The sequence below is a fragment of the Haliotis cracherodii genome, unplaced genomic scaffold, assembly GCF_022045235.1.
Source record: "Haliotis cracherodii isolate W230 unplaced genomic scaffold, xgHalCrac1.p SCAF_15, whole genome shotgun sequence".
Classification (NCBI taxonomy): domain Eukaryota; kingdom Metazoa; phylum Mollusca; class Gastropoda; order Lepetellida; family Haliotidae; genus Haliotis; species Haliotis cracherodii.
Window position 1 is genome coordinate 30,653,223 of NW_027266270.1, and position 23,858 is coordinate 30,677,080.

Here is a 23,858-nt window from a genome sequence, read left to right on the forward strand (position 1 = left end):
CTAGGGTTCATGCCAAAGGCGCGTAGAGAACTCAACTCAGGATAGTTGTTGACAGGTTCTTGTCGAAAGTGAAGTTATGACGGACCATCAACGACAAAAAAATAAGTATCGAGAACTAACAGATCGTTTTCAACTGAGAAAGACAACCTTCTGGCCAACGTCAGGACGCCAGTGGAGTGTACACGGTCCGACTCGGTTTATCTAGGTGGACTTTAGGTGTATGTGTTGTATGAAATTATTTTGTTTTAATGGCATTGTTGCTGTACACATGAAGAACACAAATATTGACATGATGAAATGAGATTGTCCATTATATATACTAGTTTTATATGATATGATAGTTCTGTGGATGTGTACAGCTAAAAAAGATTGAGACCACGCCTGCTATCTGCTATGTCTGCCAATCAGCACACATGTCTGATTACCTTCTCTAACCACAGGTCGTGGCATAATAAAAGAAATTGTCTTGAAGGCCAATATATAGAAAATTGGAGATCTGACATAAGCTCCTGATCTAAGTGTAAATACTATAAGATAATCAAGGACACTACAGAAAATGTTTGTTTGTTTGTTTAACGCCGCACTCAGCAATATTCCAGCTATATGACGGCGGTCTGTAAATAATCGAGTCTGGACCAGACAGTCCAGTGATTGACATCATGAGCATCGATCCACGCATTTGGGATAGGATGATATGCATCAACTAAGTCAGCGAGCCTGACCACCCGATCCCGTTAATCGCCTCTTACGACAAGCATGGTCGCCTTTTTCGGCAAGCTTGGTTTTCTGAAGACATATTCTATCACGAATCTTCTATAGGAACAATAGAAAATGAATTGTATCAACAAAATCTGCCTTATAAATGTATTTTTCTTTAATACAATTCAAACTTTGGGACTGTCAGTTGAGCTTGGTAAGTCGCATCCCCCTTTTTGGCCCCTGTTTAGAGGGAAAATGATTTTTTTATGCCAATCTAATAAATAATTTCTATCTTTTTTTCTGCAAAGTATTCGCAAACAAATAAATATTACACTCGTCTCTAATATTTCCATCATACTGTCTAACGAGGCTTTCGATGTTCAATATGAAACATTTATTTCAAAGTAAAAAATACCATTATATTAAATGCATATGAAGTAAAAATACCATTACATTAAATGAAATAAAAAGACCCCTAATAAATAACCTGCTGCCCTCGGTCCTATCCCAGACAATGAATGCTTGTCAGCTAATAATCGACAACTTGAGGCTTATTCAGTGTTGTAACTAATACACTCCAGTCACGAGATGTTTGCTCAAAACGCCCAACAGAGCTACATAGGTAGGACTATATTTAGCAGTGATTTAATAGAGGCAAGTGTTCTTGTTATCTTAATGTCACTAGACAGAGCTCGAGGGATCCATGTTATTGGAGCATTGTGGTTGAAGTATGTGTGTCTCAACAGTAATTCAAAGTGGTACTCGGGACTGTTTGCTGATAGCACTGGTGAGTGACTAAGATAATCTTAGGTTGGATTTTTCCTCGAATAGACAGCTAGTGAATCGTGTTCAGTCACAATGTCCAATGTCGACATAAGGAGTATCTTTTACGCATTTCTCTCTATCCATGTTTCCCAAGTGTTGTCAAGGTCGATATCAACGGATCGTGATCGTTCGAAGTATAACTGGCAGATGTTGGTCGTGTACTGGTAGCTGATTGACCTGCAACCGATCATGACTTGACAACTTTTGACGCACTTAAACTTAGAGTTGGACGTCAGTGAAGACAGCATTTTGCGTGTACTCCAACCATTTGGCACGACCCGCTCAAAATAATTCCCAGCTTCGCCATCTAAACAAAGCATACCAATAGGAACATATGTTTCCTTTTTAAAACGTTTTGAATAAAAGAAATAATTCTCATTTTATTAAGTCTAGTTTGCAACACCAATATAGAATATGACTATTGATAGTAAACCATAACTAGTCGCCTACGGTATCGTGGAATATGACAAGTTTGTGAAATATGCTTACAGATGATATCCGTTTTCAACTTTTAAACTGAAGTGATGTAATGCAATATTGTCCTACAATATAATCTTGTTGGATCGATTTGGAAAGTATAAGTAATACGTTGAAATATTTCGTTTAAACACATGTCACCCCGACTTGAGCCATGCGGTTAAAAGTCGACAGCAGGGAATAATCACAAATTATCCTTAACATTTTTGTATATCTTAGCATTATTAGAAATATTTATTTCCATAAGTTCACTTCTGCACAATTCATTTGTCGTTTACTTGATATGGTAACTGTAAATCTAACGTTTCGTAGCGCAATCCAACTCAAAAGATATTTTACTACCTAATGGATATATCTAAAGCACTACTACCTCAGGACACACATCTATTTCAGAGCTGTTGTTTGGTTCTACTCACCAAATTCCCAGTCAAATACGTGAATATAAGTGGATCCGACGGCCAAATATTGGACATCAAAGTCCCTTTGCTCATCGGTAAAGATGAAGATCTGTTCCCCAACATAAGCCCCGTGACCGACGCTAAGCAATCTACCAGTCCAATTGATCCACATTGGTCTCATCTCATTGCAGTCCAAGAACAGGTACCATGGTGAATATGTGGTTGTGCAGCCACTGCACGGTTCCATCAAACATTTATGATTTGCCCATCCACCAAGCAAAACAAAGGCGGACTTGGCAGTGGAAAAGTCAGGACCGTCATAGAGATTTATCCTCCCATCGGTGCATCCCTTTACCCGGAACAGAATAGATGAGATATTCTTGACGTCAACGCCGTAGTCATGTGTGTTGTACATGGAACGGTTTCCGGTTGTAATGACGTTGATGTTGGTGGAGGAACCACAGACTAGTAAGTAGAAGCCTGTAAAACAAATTTAGGTTATCAAATTTATCGTTTCTAATTGGTTTGGACTTATAGCCCAGTCAATCTATAAATAAACCTATAAATGTTAACCTCAAACAAATTGCAAAAAGCTGTGTTTTAGTCGTTTCAATATAAGAGTGAGTGAGTAAGTGAGTGAATTGGGTTTAACGCCGCTTTTAACAGTAGTCCAGTTATATCACGGCCTGTCAGCTTGATATGGGTGGAAAGCCCGAAGTGATGCAGATCTCAGACATTTACCACTTCGGTGAAACCCACGAACACGGGTATGGTGCTGACAAACCTAGAAACATAATCGGGGCGAACCGAGATTCGAACCCACAATCATAGGTTTCTGATGTGCCCAAGGGACGCACAGCGAATCGCGGCGCCTTAGACGACTGGGCCACCCGTGCCCCTTTTCAACATAAGAACTGTTTGATTCGTGACATGTTCAATGTATAGAAACATTCATACTGAGGAACATTTTTGAATTAGGTTTCCCTTGAACCAAACTTGTTACTTGTATTACATAAGGGCAGTTGGATTCATGATTCATGAGACAAATCATCTCCATGGCGCCCTACTTAATCTCCATGGCGCCCTACTTAAAAACGAAGAAACTGACGCCTGATATTGCAAATATCACTCCCAACTTCTCGTATATCTATAGAGCGCTGGTCTGATAAGGTATCTGGTTGAACTTATAATTGATAATCATATCCAATGTACAGAGGGGCCTTGGGAAGTGCCTCGTTCATCATATTTTTCAGTTCGAAGTGTCCCTTTTTAAAAACAAGCCAATTACACCTTGGGCATTTGTTTTGTTGAACGTGTTACATGACGAGTGTAACTGTATATCGCATTTCTTTGATGAACTATAGTTGGCTTCAATTTTTTATTATAATTAATCCCTATATTGACACCATTCGATGACTTAAAATTATTATTACTTTTATGATTTAGTGATAGTACGAATTGAACGAATAATATCATTGTTGGTGTCTGGTTTACCCCCGTGAAGAGTGCGTGAATGAGTGAGTTAACATTTAACGTCAATATTTCAGCCATATGGCGACGAAAACTTCGATATTTTTAATAAAAAAAATGTATTTTGATTGAATAAAAACCTGTCATTGATGGACAGTACAATAACAAGATTATCACAGTTTCAATTTTGAAACTAGTTGAGAAAATTTAAAAGAAGATTTTATTCCGTAAACAAAACAATATAAACATGGGCTATAGATCACCTACATACAAAGTTAGGCTACCACACTAAGGGCCGTTGGGACTTACGATACTTCTGCTACTTGCACAGTTCCCCAACAGGATTTACATCATCCTTCAGCTGCTGATGGTGGTACGCCATCAGTTAAAATAAACAATTATGCTACGTTTAAAACTTTGGCATGAATAAATGTACTTTGAATGATGTGGTCGTACTTATCCTCCCAGGGGGAACAATAATTTTACACTTCTTCAACCACCTTTGAGGATACAGCCACACACCATCTGAGTTACAAATCATACACTACCAATATAAAATATAACTATCTACACAATTTCCAAAATATATTTTCAAGTAAGTTCAAATGAGTTCAATTTCTTTTAAAAAATGTGTGTAAGCAATTTGTTTTAGATTTTGAAAATCTAAAACCATTTCCTGATGAATACTAATGGATTATATTTAGATATAACTGTAGCTGTCTTTCGATAGTATTCATATGTTTACCACGACAGGAAATATTAAAATCATCTACGAATGACGTCACAATGATCTGCAAAGCATTGTGACGCAATTTCATTTTAGGATTGACTGTGATTTTTTGGCGGTTCATTGAGGTACATTTCTTATCCGATTCTTACCTCAATGAACCGAGAAAAACAACAGTCAATGCTTATAATTAAATTCGACAATGAAAACATGTCTCAACTTCAATAGTTTAATTAAAAACAGTTGTATATATCAAAGCAGACAAAATGTCGAGATTGATAAACACTCTAAGTGTAGGAATACATGCTGTGGTGTGACATGAATCAGGTGATTGTTTAATATATGCACATAACTCGACAAGCATACAAAGTCAGTAGCCAATCAACGGAGAGTAGGATCAAAACAAAGTTCATAGGATCTGTGCCAATCAAGGCAAGAGGCAAGAAAAACTGCAACAGTCAGACTGTAATGAACCAGAGCAAATATGTCCGGGAGAAGGCGGCTGTTTCTAATTGCATGGTCAGTTACCGTCAGATTCAAACATTAGTTCCCTGACAATGGGAAGACATGGTCGGAAAATGCTAGTCAGAAATGAAACCCGATGACATAAAAGTTGTAGAACCGAGGCGAGCGGTAAAAAACCCGGCGAGCGAGCCTGCTGTTTCATTCCTTCTCGGCCTTCGGCCTGAAAGGGCTGTTTGGACAATGAATATACAAGAATTTCGCTAAATATCCTGTGCATGACGATACATGTGTGCAGAAAGGAAATTCCCTCGGCTGTAATATATTGGGATTCCCCGATATTCCGTAGTAATAAAAGTAGTCCACCTCGGTGGGCGTGGATCAATATTTTACATTCATTTGGAAATAATTAAATTTTCGCTGTGTTCACTGAAATTCCTGCATTCTGATTAGGTTTGCACATCTCTTATCCGATTCTTACCTACAATGTAGATATCGCTTAATCTCACCTAAGCGATATCTCCTGTGGGGGCCAGTTTTGGATGATAAGACATTGTAATTAATTATTCTAAACGTACTTAATGGTCGATAGTACTTAGGTGTTCACGGAAGCCACGTTGTATATTTATGAAGAGATTACCGGTTTCTAAGTGCCAAAAAAGTCGACTATTGATTAGACGTTCCATGGTTTTGCAAACGCAGCTGGTCAATGAAATTGAACGATATATTTGAAGGATCAGTATGGTCACGTCCTGGTTTAGGTAATGGAACAACTATAGCGTCACGCCACGAGGAAGAAGGAAACTTACCTGATGTACATATTTCATAAAAAAAATAGCATCAGGGTTTCTAAACATGGGGTTGGTGAATGCTTCAGGAGTTGATAATATATTGTAGCAGTATCATGATTTTGTCCAAGAGCAGTATGAAGCTCATGGGTGGAAAATATTTTTTTTATGATCATCCCCGTCATCTATAAGCAATATATGTGGTATAAGTTAATAATTCATCCCCACTATTGAAATGTGGATGCTAGATTCAGAGCCCTTACGTTTAATTTTCTGAATCATGTTTCATACCTTAGAGATGGGCGCATGTGAAGATATTATTGAAACATTATTTGCCAGGATTTTCTGTTTTTCGTTTAAATGTATACCTGTCTTGAACATTTATAATTTTATATTTATTCAAATTCTGCACCATAGGGTGGGGAAGATAATAGTTTCAGAAGAGGGTATACCTAGAAGACGGTGGCTCATGGGCCAATCTGGCTGATCCTCTGGATCTTCTAGAGTATATGAATTGAGGGATGTTAAGAAACTTCGATCTGGGGCTCTTTTGATCGAATGTACAAGGAAAACACAAGCCATCAATCTCATGACATCAACTATGTTGGCTTATATACCTGTTAGCTGTTCTGCTCACAAGACCCTGCATTTCTGCAAAGGCTGTGATCGCAGTCTTGCTGGAGAAACCATCTACGAAATTCAGAACTTCTTTAAAGCCAAACGATTGACTTATTGTAAAGAGGGCCGTGTATTTCCTTCAAACACGTGTCTTCTCACTTGTGATACAACAGTTTTATACCAAGCTCCATTAAAGCTGGTTGTTTCTCTACGCCTGTGGACCTCTACATACCATGACCTACTCGCTGTTTCAAATGTCAGCTATTTGGACTTGGGCAGAATTCGTGTACACCTCAAGTTACTTGCTTCAGATGTTGCTAAATTGTTCATGTTGATAACACATGTACCCAGTCTCTGAAATGTTCCAACTGTCAATATGGTCACACGTCATCTTCAACTGACTGCAGTGAAAACAAGAAAAGGAAATATGAACAAACCATCAGCTACTTGGATGCCAGAAAAGAAGCAAAAGCGGTTGCATCTGCAAACACAACAGGGCAGTCTTATGCTTTTGTAGCTAAATCAGTTAGAACTGTTAAAAAAGCATCAGTTCTCTTTTAGACAGAACTGTCATGGACAGTTGGAGACACGCCAAAGCAAGTTACTGAAATCGCAGCTATCCAACAAACAAACAAAATCAACCCAGGTAGCATCCACTCCAACATCAACCGAAACAATACCAAAAGCTATAGCATCAAAAGATCTTCAAAGTCCAAAAAGGACAACTCAATCTGAACGAGCGTCAAAGGCACTCAAGGATCCTGTGCAACTCTATAACAAGTATGGGCTGCTCAAGGAAATGGCTACGGAGGTATCCCCTCATGCGCACTGGTAGTCGTAAATGTGGCCACTCTCCAAAAACTACAACTGTCATCATTCGCTCTCTCCTCTGGGTGATGAAGTGACTGGAGACTCTACTATTTTAGTCAGGCAGAACGTCAATCATAGTGCTGTTAATCTAAATGCTAATATTCAAGCTGTTGCTATTCGCTTTACACTGAACGTCGCATTTACTGTGCGCCCTTTATATATACCACCATCATCTTCTTTTCATGATCAGGGGCGGTCAGGTAGCCTAGTGGTTAAAGCGTTCGCTCGTCACACCGAAGACCCGGGTTCGAATCCCGACATGGGTATAATGTGTGAAGCCCATTTCTTGTGTCCCCCGCCGTGATATTGCTGTAATATTGCTAAAAGCGGCGTAAAACCGTACTCACTCACTCACTCACTCTTCATGTTCCGAATGTATAGGATCAGCCCCAAAAGCACTGTATCATCAGATGATAACCGGTCTTCTTCACAGCGCCATTCTTGCAGGAATTATGTCTCAAAAACTAATTCACGCAAACCCCTGTCAAAGGTGTGGAATATTGTTAAAGAAAGCAAAGGTTCAAAATCATCTGTTATTCATCTCAAATATGGTGACACATTAATATGAGATAAATCTGACATTGCAAATAAGCTTGGCGAAACTCTTGCCAAAAATTCTTCATCAACAAATTATGTCCCTGTGTTTCAGAGAAACAACGGGATATAAAGGGTTACCTTTTGATTCTAATAATTGTGGAGATTACAATGAAGTATTTTCATTGCATGAGCTACATGCCGCTCTTGGAGCAAGCTGTAGCAGGGGATGATACTATCAGTTATGGAAGCATTTGCCTGAATCATGTCTCGAGACACTTTTAGTTACTTCTGACCAAATATGGACTTCAGGAAATTTTCCTCCTTCGTGGCATAATGCCAGTGTAGTCCCAGTACCGACAACTGGCCGGGTAGCCTTGTGGTTAAAGCGTTCGCCCGTCATGCCGAAGACTCGGGTTCGATTCCCGACATGGGTAAAATGTGTGAAGCCCTTTTCTGGTGTCCTACGCCTTGATATTGATGGAATATTGCTAAAAGAGGCGTAAAACCATACTCACTCACTCCCTTATATAAAGATAAAAATTAACTGGAATGTGATTGGATTCATCTGGGCAGACAAACCAAAACGTGTGATCAAAGGAAACAGAGTGATTAAAAATACTGCAGAGACTTTTTTGAAGGTCAGAAGTGATGGATAGAAGTTGTTTGATCTGCTTGTTTGTGTATTTATTGTTGAACGCGCACTCAGCAACATTCCAGTTTTATCCATAATCGATTGGTGAGCATGAGCAATCGATCTATTTAATCACCTCTTGCGACCATCATCGGTTTTTATCCACATTCTTCACGGGTCTTTAACTACTGACGTAATACCCTGCGGTGTTATGACATGTTCTTAAGCCGTTTTACACATGTGTGTAACTGGAAATGATGAACATGTGATAAGCTGAAATAGTGGATCACGGACATACCTAAGGAAAATGCATACAACCGTCTTAAATATTGCAGCTGGAGGCGTGGGATTTTCTATCTAAAAGTCAGTCGTAAAGCTAACAGGATAACATAACCTGAAGTTGAAATCATCAAGCAATTCGTGTAGAGGAATTTTCTTACGAAAAACGACACAAAAGAGTAAGAATAAATCACACGTTATATCAATTTGCCCGACAAGGTTTTCTTCTGTTTGTGGTTGAAGAGTGCTGCTAGAAAGTTAAGTAATATCAGTTATATACACCCGTGCGGCAAAATATTGACATACTGACCGAGTGTTTTCCTTATATCTGTCTGAAGTGTGAATTTTGGGTGATAGTGAACAGGTAAACATACCACATTAGAATGCAAAACTGACCCAATGGCAAAAGCTCACAAACTTTATGTTGTATGTGTTTTTCTTAGAAACGTTTCATTTGGAACAAGCGAACTCGTATACCCAAGACCCGCACCCATCCATATTTAGCTATGCTGTCTCTTACATCCATTTCTAGCTTGACCGTAAATACATGGTGTTACGTGTCGACTCCCAAATTGAAACAATATGTTAACCATGAAATCTGTACGTAAAAGAACCTAGTGTGGAACTAACAACCAACCACCAGCGGTATACAGTCAAGAAATACATTACAGAATTTAACTAGGTTTACAAAGCAATAGAAATTACTGCACAGCAATTACAATGACAGTACACAATAGAGTGGTTGCACAATATTCAATGGCAATAAATAATATGATGCAGCTTTCAGTATTAAATTCCAAAATACGGTTGTGATAGCAAAAGTCAGTGATCACAAAACATTCACCCAGCGGCGACAATGGTCAAGCTTCCGAGATGATCATGAGCTAGGCAGGAAATCAAGGATAATCAGCAATCCTCACATGAAAGCCGGCCTTGATATGATGAAATGTGTGAGAGATACGCAAACACGGTCTTGTTTCACTATATATACAGCCTACCAAGCTGCTGGAAAGTTCTATTCCGTGTCCTCACCAGTCTAGCAGCACCAGAACTTTACATAACTTCCCATATGTGTCTATAACATATTATCACCGGCCGGGGTAAACCGGACTGGAAGTTGACACATCACACAAGCATCTAAATATAGGAACTTCCTGATGACCGTAAACTCTACAAACACAATGCAATGAGCGTCTACCGTATTCCAACAGAAACGATACAACACAGCTGCAATCACTGTTAAACAAAATACACTGTCATATAACAGTGTAGTGTTTAACCAAACAGAAAAGCAGTCTAATGGTTGATAAAATAGACGTAACTTCACCATATTTGAATTCATAACATCCCACTCCATTTCCGGCTCGCTTGACATAATTACATTTACACAAGAATTGACATCTCCACAATTTCGGATTTACCTGAACTTCAAGTCGCAGTGTCCCCTTTGCCAACTTAGTTGTAAATTACCCAAGTATGACCGAACACCGTGAACACGCAACTTTAAAAAACAGAAGACTTACAATCGGTGGATTATTGTAAGAAAATAGAGATACCATATATGTTACAAAATGGAGATGCATGTACTTCGTTTGTTAGAACAATGTGTTGTAGGATGTAGCACTTAAACACCTTAAACAGTGAAAAGAGACATCCAGTCAAATTTTGACATGTGTTGTGTGTAAAGCGTTTTCTTTTCTTTTGAACAGCAAACACTTCATAAAAATATCTCGAATGGTCAAAGCTGGGTTGAAGATCCCCATATCCATTATGCCAGAGGATGACATTATCATGTACTCTATATTTACATATATTTACCTGTAATGATGTTGATACTGAATCCCATCTTCATATTCACGCTTAGAAAATAATAGAATCAACTGGTTTAATACACATTTGTATTCTGCGTCTCCCGTCGAGAAATGTCTGGAACTTCAATAAAGATGTAAACATATAGAACCAGTACACGAACAAATCACCATAAGAATATCGCCAATCAGCTTCCTGCGGTCGTGTATCCGCGGAAAATAACAAACAGTTGATCAATCGCCCCCTTCGCTGTGAAACATACAGTATACACGTATTATCACTTTAAGTGCCTGTATACTAAGATTTAATTTGTGTGTGATCAAGATCTTATATTATCATATGAATAGCTTCAGTGTTTCGCGCAGTAGTGAGGTACGTGTATATTTTATATGTAAAAAGGAACTTGCGTAGATCGTTATCCCAAGATTGCATTGGTGTATTCTCAGGTAGCAGTCCTGGTCCAATTAAATAGATAGAGACTTGATTTCAGTAAATATTTACGACATATATTCAACAAATGATACAGTAATTGTTTTGGTGCATGTTTTGTTATTAAATGAATGGAATAAAATATGTTTACTTCTGTTATATGTCAAACTAATTGGCTTAATGTTACCATGCTTGAATACGAAGTGCTCTATTGTTGAGGTGCTGTTTGTTTCCAAATCGATAATAGTTATCAGGTGATGGGGAGGATGATGAGGTTGGGGTAAGCGGGGGAAGGTTGTACCGTGAATGACAAAACTTTCCCACATGAAAGGTTCCTACATGTATCATACACCAACAGAAAAAAGTAACTGTGCTTCATATGAAGTTCATTGTAAATAAATTTATTCTAAAATTAAATAATGTGTCTTTTAATATAAATGCAGACATCTGCTCGATTTTGAGGTCGCGATTCACAGTTTGCACGTGCATGCTCGGCGCACAATTTGGATGTTAGCGTGCATGTTGGGACTATGATACGCACACACATCGGTTTTGAATGAGAACAGCACACACTGCTTGTTTCGCTATCTGGTGATTTATAAAAAAATAAATGTGCTTAACCGTAAATAACGCTTCGGCAATGCCACGGTTTGCTGAAAATAATAGTTTAGGTGATGTGCGTAAGCAGCAAATAGGAATGACGCAAAACGCCAAACGTTACCAGACATTTTAATGTTCATCGAAACAAAATATCATCTCTTTGGACAGCACGGAAAGACTCGTGACTTGCCACGGGCATGTCGCCGACGAGTCAACGAAACACCACGTCAACGAGACCACTCTATTCATTAGGTGCATGTACGGAATCGATACCAGAGAGCAACATTTATAGCTCGGACAATACTGTTCACAGATGAGGCAAGGTTTCATCTGGATAGCTTAGATGGCCGTGCAAGCGTCTACAGGCGTCCAGGAAAACTCTTCAGCGGCGCTTGCGTTACTCAACGTCGTCATTTTGTGGGGTTAAAGTGTAAGGGTGTTATGAGTTTGGCAATTTGAATAGAATAGTTCTACCAATAGTGCAAATGAAGCGACGTAACGTGACAGGAAAATGTCCGTTCATTTTGCACAAGCTTTTTGAGGCAACATAACATTGCTGTACTGCATTGACCTCTCCTCCATAGAAAAATTCTAGGATGAGATGGAACGACACTTACGACAGGACCAGAACCAGCCGGGAACGCCGGCTCAGTCGGTCCAATCAATCTTTGGCTGACATTTGGGACAAAATATCCTAGGGAGTTTGCAATCATCTGGTGTCTGATGTCACCACTGCTGCCTCACTTGTACCAACACAAATGGGGGTCGGACGAGATATTGACAATCTTGATTGAGTTATTACACCACCTCCTTCTAGGACGTGTAACACGGTCTCCTGTTACCAGGTATGGGTCTTTTCCAAGGCTTTGTTATCATACAACATTGACCAGACGGGTGACCAAATATTGCGTTGATATTTTCAATGACATAACCTTTACAACACTTTATATGAAGCATGGTTACCCTTTTCCGCTGGGTCATTCTGCATTTAGAAAACTAAAACGCTGCTGCAGTATTCTAATGAGAAAATATTGATTTTGTGTGGAAGATAATGAACACGGACACTTTGTTAGTCGTAGATTAATAAAAAACTGAATAAAATGAGTTTTACAAACCTTTGTTAAGTACAAAAATCTAAACACCTGTACATCAGTACAATGATTTGTCGGTCATAAAACACCTGCCTCACGCAAACAATTACAGACTGTATGATCCGATATTCTTCGTAACCAGTTACTTGTTGGGTGGTTGAGGTTGCTCTCGCTCAGGAAATCCAAGGATTCTGACGGTCGTTTCGTACAATCAGTATGGCACTCAAGTTTAATGTGGGAGGCAAGCCCGAAGTGATACAGGTCTTTTACTACTTTGGTGGAACCCACGAGTATGGGCATGGTACTGACAAACCTTTAATCATAATCGGGGCGATATGTAGTTAAAGACAAAAATATAAAACTTTAACGTCAGAGAATAACCCGCCGTCCCGATTATCCGGCGAAAAAGGAATTATAACAGATTTAAGTAAAGGCTTGCGGAGAAAGTATCAATACTCCTACTCATGGAAATGTCCCCCGCGTGTCTAGCATAAAATGAAAGCTGCACTAAGACATTGAACGCTGTAACCCTGGTCAAACACAGTTTGAGCAAGGATCGCATGACGATCCTTGAGTCCGTTGTTAGGTTCCTGCAAGAACTATTTGTACATTTTAATAGTTCTCGATAGAACTAAAAGGTTTCATAAAAACATTAAGATACGCATCAGTACTGACATTAAGAACATTGGCAAGACACTTTAATTTTCATTATAAAAAGTAGTAAATCCCATTTGTACCTGAAAATATGTTCTTTTAAACTGTTGATGAGGCTGTCGATACTGTCATTATCCTTAAGTATGTGTACTCTGTGGCGTTTACTTCGATAGCAAACAGTTCAGAGCCCCACAAAAACAGTTGTTAAAGCAATGGGATAACAATAATGGATCTCTGATCTTTAAACGAAAACTGTTAATGTGTCGAGTGCTGTTTCAAACCCAATCCCACATATTCATAATGATCAACTTAAATGATAAACTGAGAAAAATATATTGAGATGAAATGACGACAGTTACATGATGCAAATACGCGTAAGTGCCTTAAGCTTATCACTTCAATCAATCTGTTTTAAATCTACACCAGAGGCCTTTACTCCGCACTCAGCAATATTGCAGCTATGTGACGGCGGTTGGTAAATAATCGAGTTTGGGCCAAACAATCCAGTGATGAGCATTGGGATACAATGACATGCATCAACCAAATCAGCGGACCTGACCACCTAATCCCGTTAGTCGCCTCTATTGACAAGCATAAACATCATATGAATTATTCTGATGAGTGAGTCAAGTATATATACTGAGTCAAATTAAAAACTTCGCATTTTTAAAAGTAATCCCATATATCATATACAACGGACAAATGTATCAGAGAAGGTAATTTTTAATCATTAATGTCCAAAGAAGGAATTTAATTAACGGTGGTAACCATAATTTGTTCCAAGTACCTACGGTATTCGGTAATAACATCAACAGTTTAAATCATAAGCCCCAAGCACGAGAATCTGATGGCACACAAGTTCAGTGGCGCGTATGGCCACCATATGCGTTGACAACTGCCACACAACGCCTCCGCATGGACCTTGTGATGCTTGTGAACACATGATTGGGAAGACGACGCCATTGTTGCTGCAAAATGGTGCCAAGATCTTGCAAATTCTGTGGTTGGTTCTGGAGAGTGCGCAGACTTCTGCCAAGAGCATCCCAGACGTGTTCGATGGGATTGAGGTCGGGAGCCCTTGACGGCCAGTCCATGACGTTGACTCCCGCATTCTGAAGGAAATTCCTTGTCAAAATTGCTGTTAAATCGGGATTCATCACTGAAGACGACTTGATTCCAATTCCTCTGAGTCCATCGTAAGTGTGGCTGTGCCCACAATGGACGTTGACGTCTGTGTAATTGAGTCAGATTCGGCCCGCAGTATGGCCGTCGTGCTTGAAGGTGAGCAGTTCTCAGACGGTTTTCGAACAGTTTGCGCACTCAATCTACCCCTAAACAGTTCATTTCTGGTTGATGTAGCCGTCAAAAATCGGTTACGGAGGTGACGTAAGACAATCTGACGATCCTCTGCATGTGACGTCACACGTGGTCGATCTGGCCGAGGACGATCAGCGGTGGTACTCGTTTTCTGTAGACGCGTCTGTAAATCATAAAAAGTCCGTCGACTACAACCCATCGTCTTTGCGACTTCAGCTACGGACGTTCCCGTCTGCAACATGCCGATGGCACGTTCACGTTGCACTTTTGAAAGGCGTGGCATGACAAATGGCCGTAAAGACTTTTGTTTTCTTGTGTTTTTCTTTTTTTGTTAATGACTGCTAACAAGTATGGCTGAAAACACGTGCGGTATTATGGCCACGTGACCAGTTGTACGTGAAAAAACACTTTTGCCACTATAGTGCTGTGCACATGATTTTGATCGATTCACCTGCACAAAAACGGGTGTTATCTGAAGACAATACGTGGCCATTACTGTTTAAATACACAATAAGGGCCCACAATGATAACTGGTCAAAATGTTAAAATTTTAGGGTTGAGAAGTTTTTAAATTGGTTCAGTATATTTATATAAGTTATATCGGCATTATTTACACGGTATAGTGACTAGTTATTCTGATGAAGATGAAATGTAATAGGCCCAATAATTGCACTCTGATGAAGTTGAAATGTAAAAGGCCCAATAATTGCATTCTGATGAAGATGAAATGTAATAGGCACAACAATTGCATTCTGATGAAGTTGAAATGAAATAGGACCAATAATTGCATTGTGATGAAGATGGAACTAACAAGTTTTTGCGAAGATAATATTGTCCCCATGAAGTAGTTTTAGGTGAGAGTTTCAGACTGGAGATGGTGTAAAGGAACATAACTCTTAAAAATCATTTGTCCCACAACAAAATGGGGGAAGATGTGACCCCCGGACAAGGTAGATGGCCTGAAGAGAATGTTCTGTGAAAAACAAATTGTTCAGCCTCTCCTTTCAAAGAAATCGAATGCGTGTATTAAATACCTTGTGCAAACTTCTCAACTTCTCGAAAACTTGCTTCAAGTTTTGCAATCTCAGAAAAGAACCAAGTTAAATTATGTCAAAACATCGACAAACTGGAAAACTTATTCCATGGGGCATTTGTTACAAAACGTGGTGACCATTGACGTAGTTACATCTCCTTTTTCAGAGGTTCAGAACTAATGTCAAAAATGAAAACAAATTTCGCCTGACGTTACTGAGAAACTATGTCAAATGCACAGATAATATCTGACAATATAATGTGGAAGTAATTTGAAATTGAGGCTAAAAGTTGGGCACCACTTGCCTCCCCTTCTTACTGATCTGTTTCTTGATGTATATGAATCAGAATTTTCGCTCGGATTGCCGAAATCTAAACAAGAGATTTTGGCCAAGAAGTTTAACTTAAGCTTTAGATATATCATGATGTGATGTCGTTCAATAATAGTCAGATCGCCTATTCCCTTCCACTAAAACTTATCCATCAGAAATAATAAAGACGAGTGAAACTGCCTTATCTGTTTCCTTTTTAGATCTATGTACGAGCGTATAAAGATTCAGAGTATCAAAAAGATCTCCACAAGGCTGTTTGACAAGAGGAATGAGTTCATGTTTACATTTATTTCAAGCATTATTTCAGCAGCTCCAGGCTTCGGTGTCTTTCATTTCAGAACTTTTGAGGTACAATCTAACGTGCTCTTTCTACGAAGATTATAAAAAGCGTCACACAACCTTGGTTAAAAAATGCTTGATTCAATACCCCAGTAAAGCCTTGAAAACGTTTTATTGTAGACATGTGGAGGCTATTTCCATACATGTCGCATCAGTGACAAAAATGATGACGGATGCGATTCCCTATTTTGACTTGTTCCATATGTTCCAGTGTTCTTTTCAGGTAAACAATTGGCTTGCCCTTGCATGTGTTTTGTGACGGATGCCACCGGTGGGGCAGGATACTCTCACCTATTAACGATAACCTGGCATCATCACTATCATATAACCAAGAAATATTTTTAAGGGGGTATATATGGTAACTTTATAGTCTGTACAATTTAATAATAACATTGTTGTTTAAATCGATTTCTTTGTGGCATAAATGATGATATAATTGATCATATAATTGATAATTTGTAGAAGCATAATGTCTCTCAAATTAATTTATAATAATGTGCTTCTATGATCAGGAAAGATTAGGCATTTATGTCGATAACTTGAAACATCATTATACACATAACCACAGATGCCAGATGGAAATGCGCGTGCTCTATTGTACATAATACCATTACGATCAGAGTACACAAATATAAGTGTGCACATCAGGATTGTGATCATCCATGTGACATGATGTTCAAAAGCCACGTGTCATGATCGTTCAAATTATAACTGACAGATGCTGGTCGGTCTCGAACTGGTAGCTGATAGATCGACAAATGATTCTGTCTTGGCAACTTCTGAGGCACTATACTTTGTGTTTTTGACAACACTCCAGGCAAAGAAATAGTTTTTTTACTGCCCAGAGATACGAAGAAATGCTAATATAGTTGCTTTGAAGTTAAATCATCTCTCTATTAATGTTTTTGTGTGTAATATAAAATCTATAACATAAGAACAACATTAGAAAGATTAAGCCAGTCTTTCATTGACCATGACGGTGAGAGCCCCAAATCCTAATCATAAGACCACCCTGTAATGTGCTCAAACTGAAAATACTAATGGACGTGTAGGAATCAGGAACTACACTGTTGTTGTATCCACAGGGAAGCTGTCCGACCTTAATTATGAATATATTCTCTGGCTATAAACACAATGGTCAGTTCACCGTCAGCAGAATGCCAAAATAGATTCTTACCTGACACATACACCCCCATCCACACACCCGCACTTTTTGGACGTTTTAGGGTTGGCGGATCAGTAAATGTAATCAGAAAAATTCTTTACCTGAAAAAGCGCATTTAAATACTAAATCAAACCATTTAGTGCAAGAGTTGCAATTCTAAAATCTAACCGGACCGTGGCGATGAGAGCGCCAAAACCTAAGCCTATCTGGAATCTGGCTTTATTATCTGGGATCCTAATGTGTTTGGAATGGTAAAGATAGATGTGAGAGCATGCTGGCAAGGACATATATATCTTATATACCGTTTACACTTGCATTTAGCCAAATCAACCATGTTAACTTACTTACACGCAAATCCAGAAGAAATGAGTGAATATGGACTGTAAACATTCGGCGATTTATCCCAGTTTCTACGTTCTAAGCACCATTGGCATCAGGCTTGAATGAGCCGATTTGTTAAATTTCTAACCGACTGGTCAGTAACTTGAACTCCGGTGGACAGTCGCAAGTGGACAGCGATTTGATTGACATTGGTTTCTTAAAGCCATTAAAGGGGCACTGATCTAACGCCATTCCCCGGACTGGTTTTTGCCTTTGTTATTGTTTTTTCCCCCGTGAGTACCCGGATGATACGCAACGCAACTGAGCGTGACCAGAGACTGGGCTACCGTCTGCAAGGACAGATAAATACACTTGGAGGCTGGAGGCAATATTTGTTTTACGCATTTTTGAATAAACACTGATTGGTTAACTGTGATCTATAAAGATTTCGATAAAGGGCGCATGTTAATTAATTTCTTCAGCCTAAACAAACAGACAAAAAGAACGGCGGAGCTCATCGGAAGTCGTCATTTGGAAATACCCCAGATGGTTATAGTTTAATACTAAAAAAAAGTATCCATGCAGTGAAAGCATTTTCGGTTTTCGGATTGCGTCGATAATACGATTACTACTCCCTTGTTGTCATCCACGTTTTCTAGTATAACCCTACACTTGTGTATTTGTCGTCATTCACTTGATGCTCAGTTAATGAATTTATTACAGGTACAATTAGTGGTAGCACCACTTAGATTACCTGACAAATGTTCTCATTTGGCATTTATTGTGTCTGGGGTAATTATTCAATCTAAATCCAGGTTTGAAGTGAGGTGAAATGTGCGTTATGTAATATGCACGTGGCAGCCCAGCAAGAGATGAATGATCAGTTGATTTACTTTTTTTGGTAAATCAACGGATCGTTCCTAGTCATCAAAGGATTAACAGAAAATACGTTGATTGATTAATCACTGTTATCTTGCACAGTGGATATGTCAAAAGTGAGTGTTTACATGTCTAGGTTTACTAAAACAAAGGGAATACACTCATATCATGGCGTGAAGTGCCGATGTAAAAACAACATACTTTGTTCAAAGGGTTAACTGATAATACGTTGATTGGTTGCTCATTGTTATCAAACTCAGTGGATTTTTTAGGAACCGTGGACGTAATGAAAATAGTTGTCACGTGGCCTTTCTCAGCCAACCCTTGAGACTTGACACCTATGTGAAACACCTGAAACAATCCAAGTGATCAGTTGAGAAACGAACACTGGTTATAATATCCCGAAACGATATATATCTTTTAGAATATTTGATAGTTACAGAAACACGTGACATCGAATAAGTTATTTTGTATAGCTGCAGATGAGTGGGATATTATTCCTTTGTGTGGATATTCACGGATACATTCCTCGAACAAGGAAGTTGTAATTATGGTATTTGCATTTTGTTTTCCTTCATTTGAACCGATTCGTTCTTGTTTCTCTACGTCTTGGTTGGGAAATTCTTCAATGCGCGATAGACGTTGTTTTCACAGGTAATTTCCTTTGTAAGCGTGTATAGATTACCGTCAATTTGTAAAATGTGATTCTCTCAGGCAATTTATAAAATGTGTAAAATGTAAAATGTCATTTTGACTAAAAAATCTGTTCAGATTGATTAAGACGATCAAAAGGGCCTACAAACATCACAACAGATTATTATGTAGGATTAGAAGCCAAACAACATAGAAATGTACTTTTCAACGTTACATTTTCAGTCTCTTGGTGATGACATTAAACATCAAAATGTTTGGAATTCGTTATCATAATAATACAGATGGAAATGTTGTTCAGTCACTTTGTAAAATAACTGAATATTTAGACGTTTAATAAATATGTTACACATTTTGACAGTAAAAAAATATACACACTATAAAAAAAAGCAATGCTCAGATGAAATATTTACTTTGTGTTGCAAGTCAAACTAGTGTAAACGAAAATCGCAAAATTACCAAGCAAGTGACTTATCAAAACTTCGTCACCATTACCGATGCTACCCACAAAGATACCTACATTTCCTTATTATCTCGAAAACTGTATTTCATTTTGCTGATCAATGTGACCATACGCTCTTATTACTACCGGTATCCATAAAAGTGACTAATGCGCTTACGAATGGCGCAACAGAGGTCGCGAGCTAGTCTAGATTTCTGCTCTACATCCGGGTACTCACTGGGAAAAAACAATAACAAAGGCAACAACCAGTCCCGGGGAATTGCGTTAGATCAGTGCCCCTTTAAAGAGGACTGAGAAATAAAACTTTTGATGAAATGCAATTGTTAATACAGGATTATTAACCGTCAGTAAAATGTATCCAATAGACGTGTCTTAAAGTAGGCATACAGATATATGTAACTTTAACTAACGGAAGGACAATTGTCAGGTGATAGAGCTACCGAAGGTTCTACTATGTTGGTCAGACATGACGTCATTCATAGAGCAGTTCCTCTGAATACAAATCTTCAAGATGTTGCCATTAGGCTTAGTTTGCACATTACATTTATTTTATGCTCCTTGTATATTCCTCATTCATCTGCTCTATGATCAGCAGTAAAAGGCCTGCATCACCATGGCGGATCTAAATGGGCCCAACCCTCTGGGTGGAAGTGCGAATGCAGACAATAAGGGAAGATTCAGACCATAATATATTTAATGAGACCATAATATATTTAATGACGAGTCAAAAAATGATTTAAATCCTGCCACTGTAACTTATTCAGCTATTGGTCTGTCCCTTAAGATACTTTACTTAATTTCAATAGTCAGTAAATGATGACCTCTGTTGAAGTGATCACTTCCCTACAATGCTTAAAACTATTAAAACTAATGATGATCCACCATCAACAAGGTTGAATTTTACAACGGCTGATTGGTCTTTTTATGAATTATTATGTACTGGAAAATTAAAACCTGACATCTTTAGACATGTTCCAGATCCGACACAGTTATTTTCGGACCTGCTGAATGAAATGGCTGACGAAACAAATTCCCATGCATCTGCAAATCCACATATTGGTAAACCATGGCTAAACAATGAATACAAACAGGCAATAAAATGAAGAAAAAAAACCAAAAATATTTCTCCCGAAATCCTACAGTTCATAATTTAGAAAGGGTTACAATTTGAAACTAAAAAGTACAACGTGCTTTTAAACAAAATTAGCGTCAATCTTGGAGGAACTATGTCTTTCCCCAAAACATTCCGCACATCTGTGTCCAAGGTGCAAAATAAGATACAAGAAATAAAAGGCAAAGATTCAAAATCGTCTGTTCAACATCTTAATGTGACAAGTTATTAACTGATAAAACTGATATTGCCAATACACTTGGAGAAACGTTAGGACAACAATCTTCATCGCCTAATTATGTCCCGGAGTTTTAAACATATCAAACAGAACGGGAGAAGAAAATTATTTCTTTTAATTCTTATAATGGTGAAAGCTATAATGAATTCTTCACCGTCAAGTTATGTCCCTGAGTCCCTAATTTCATAAAATATCAGAAACAACAGAAGAAGCAAAAAAGTTAATTTTGCTTCTGATAACGGTGACGATTACAATGAAGTAATTTCATTACATGAGCTACTTTTAGATACATTTGATAAATGGACTTCATCGAAATGTCCTCCTTTGTTGCATAATGCCATTGTAGAGCCAATACCAAAGCCTTGGCGCGATCATGCTGATCTTTAATCAGCTGCGTTTGCAAAACCATGGAATGAATGGTAAATAATAGATTAGTTTGGAATGTCTAATTACAAATATTCAATATGTTTCCGCAAACATCGAAGTATAATCGACCAATTTGTACTACTAGAATGTTTTGTTCAAAATGCTATTGTAGAGACAACACGCAGTATCAGTTTTCGATCTTGAGAAAGCCTACGATACCACCAGGAAGCTTGACATTTTAAAGGATTTACAGAATATTTGTTTGAGAGGCCTCATTTTCACCTCATTTTATATTACAGGTTTTAAAGGACAAACGATTTCAAGTCCGAGTGGGTTCCACCATGTCTGATGATTATAATAAGGTTCAGGGTGTTCCACAAGGCCGTAGTTTGTCTGTCACGTTATTTAGTATCAATATAAACAGTCTGTCAAAAGTTTAAAATGATTCAGTTGATGGATCGCTATTTGAGGACGAGTTTAACATTTCTGTCACGGTAAACACATGCACACTATTGAGAGACAACTACAATTTTATCTAAGTAAAATCCAAAATTGGCCGCTAGTTAATGGCTTCTAATTTTCTAAAAACACAACTATTTACATACATGTCTGCAGAAAATATAGACAGCACAGTGTCCAAGAACTATTTATATCTGGCACACCAGTTGAGGAGGCCAAGTTCTTGGAGCTTATACTCGAGCCTCGCCTGACATTCTTGGCACATAAAACATCTCAAGGCAAGTGCCTAAAAGCACTACATCAGGCAGGTATCAGAGAACCCTTATCCATTTGTACAGGTCGCTGATCCGATCAAAATATATTACGGGTCCATCATGTATGGTGGGGCGTGTAAAAGTAACTTACAGAAACACAATTTCAAACATCATCAAGGCTTGAGGCTCTGTCTTCCACTACGAGGAATTATTATAAATTTAAACTGGTTCCACCTCTGGGGATAAGAATAAAACCACATATAATAGCTGCAAATAATTATCTACACCTCCTTGGCAGTTCGTCATACCAGAAGTAGACCCCAAACGTACTAATCTTTGGAAGGATGCAACAAAGCGGTTAATCTTTCAGCAAGAATATGTGTAATTAATTTACCGTTCCATCTTATTGTGGCAGAATCATTGGATTAAACATTATTTCTTCCAGATTACGAGTCAATAGCTCAATAATTACTTCTGAAGCTATTCATATAACCTTTGAATATATTCAGAAACAAAATTCATTTAAGCACTTATTATTTTCTCTGATTCCTTATCATGCCTATGGGCACCTAAGATTGTATAGATGAACCATCCACCAATTCGTGATATTTTACAATCATACAAAACTCTTACCACTTGCTATACAACATCGTCTTTTGTTGCATACCTATTGAGGTAGTATTACTGGTAGCACACGCGTTGATGGTACAGTTTTTGCAGCTCTTGATAAATCAGCCTCTCATCTTCCAATTCCCTATAGTGTATATCAACAATGCATCAAGGAACGTGTTTGTAGTTTGATGTAGGAAAGATGAAACACACAAGTAGGTACAAAAAACGTTATGGATTTAACCCCAAATTAGCTTATACCTTCTTTGTTGCCAGTCCAGACATGACGAAGTTGTTTTGCGACGTTGTCGCAGTGGCCACAGTCGTTATACCCATGCATATTTATTGAAAGGTGAGGATACTACGTTCTTGTGATGTGAGAATCACAGTCAAGCATGTTTTGCTTGAATATGTTGATGTTTCTCTCACAAGGGATAATTATTATCATTCCATATCTTACAGGGTCTTTTCAATAATATTATGCTAATTTAATTCTCGTTTTTATGAAATAGAATTATTTGACACAGTTAGAATTGTTTTAGAAAAATGTGATATTATCATCAGCTGAGATTAATGAAGGCGGTGCCACTCAGTATGGTGAAAGTAATGTAAAATTATCACAATGGCAGCAGGACATGAGACCATCTATATTGAAGTGTATAATATCAACTAGTGTTTTTATTCCTTGTTTGATATTTATATATTGGTTAGCAAAACATACAACCACTCGTGACCAAAGTGATGGCATAAATCCTGCTGGGAATCGTGTAGGCAGCAAAAGCACTGTAAGTCCCCATGATCCCCAGTATGGTGGTCCATAGCCTGGTTTGATTTACATTAACTAATCTACTGAACAAATATTCACCAGGTTTGTTGTACACCTGAACTGTCATATTTACGAGGTACCTCGCTGCTGTATTCGTTAATAACTGACTTGTTCTCATCGCGATATGGCTGC

The 23,858-nt window shown here is 38.3% G+C and overlaps 1 protein-coding gene across 1 annotated transcript; it reads right to left on the bottom strand.

The window, feature by feature from the left end:
* Window positions 1–1,586: 1,586 nt before the first annotated feature.
* Window positions 1,587–10,688, bottom strand: LOC139462598 (uncharacterized). The gene is made up of 3 exons (XM_071244432.1): window positions 10,600–10,688; window positions 2,418–2,879; window positions 1,587–1,831 (listed from the first exon to the last, which is right to left on the bottom strand). Exons 1-3 carry the CDS (start codon window positions 10,631–10,633, stop codon window positions 1,587–1,589), a joined length of 741 nt encoding a protein of 246 aa, XP_071100533.1. The 5' UTR covers window positions 10,634–10,688.
* Window positions 10,689–23,858: the final 13,170 nt, after the last annotated feature.

Coding starts and splice junctions, on each gene's coding strand:
- LOC139462598 (XM_071244432.1), bottom strand. CDS start 10,633: ATGAAGATGGGATTCAGTATCAACATCATTACAG. Junction 2,880..10,599: donor CAGTATCAACATCATTACAG/GTAAATATATGT, acceptor TTTGTTTTACAG/GCTTCTACTTACTAGTCTGT. Junction 1,832..2,417: donor CGTATTTGACTGGGAATTTG/GTGAGTAGAACC, acceptor TGCTTTGTTTAG/ATGGCGAAGCTGGGAATTAT.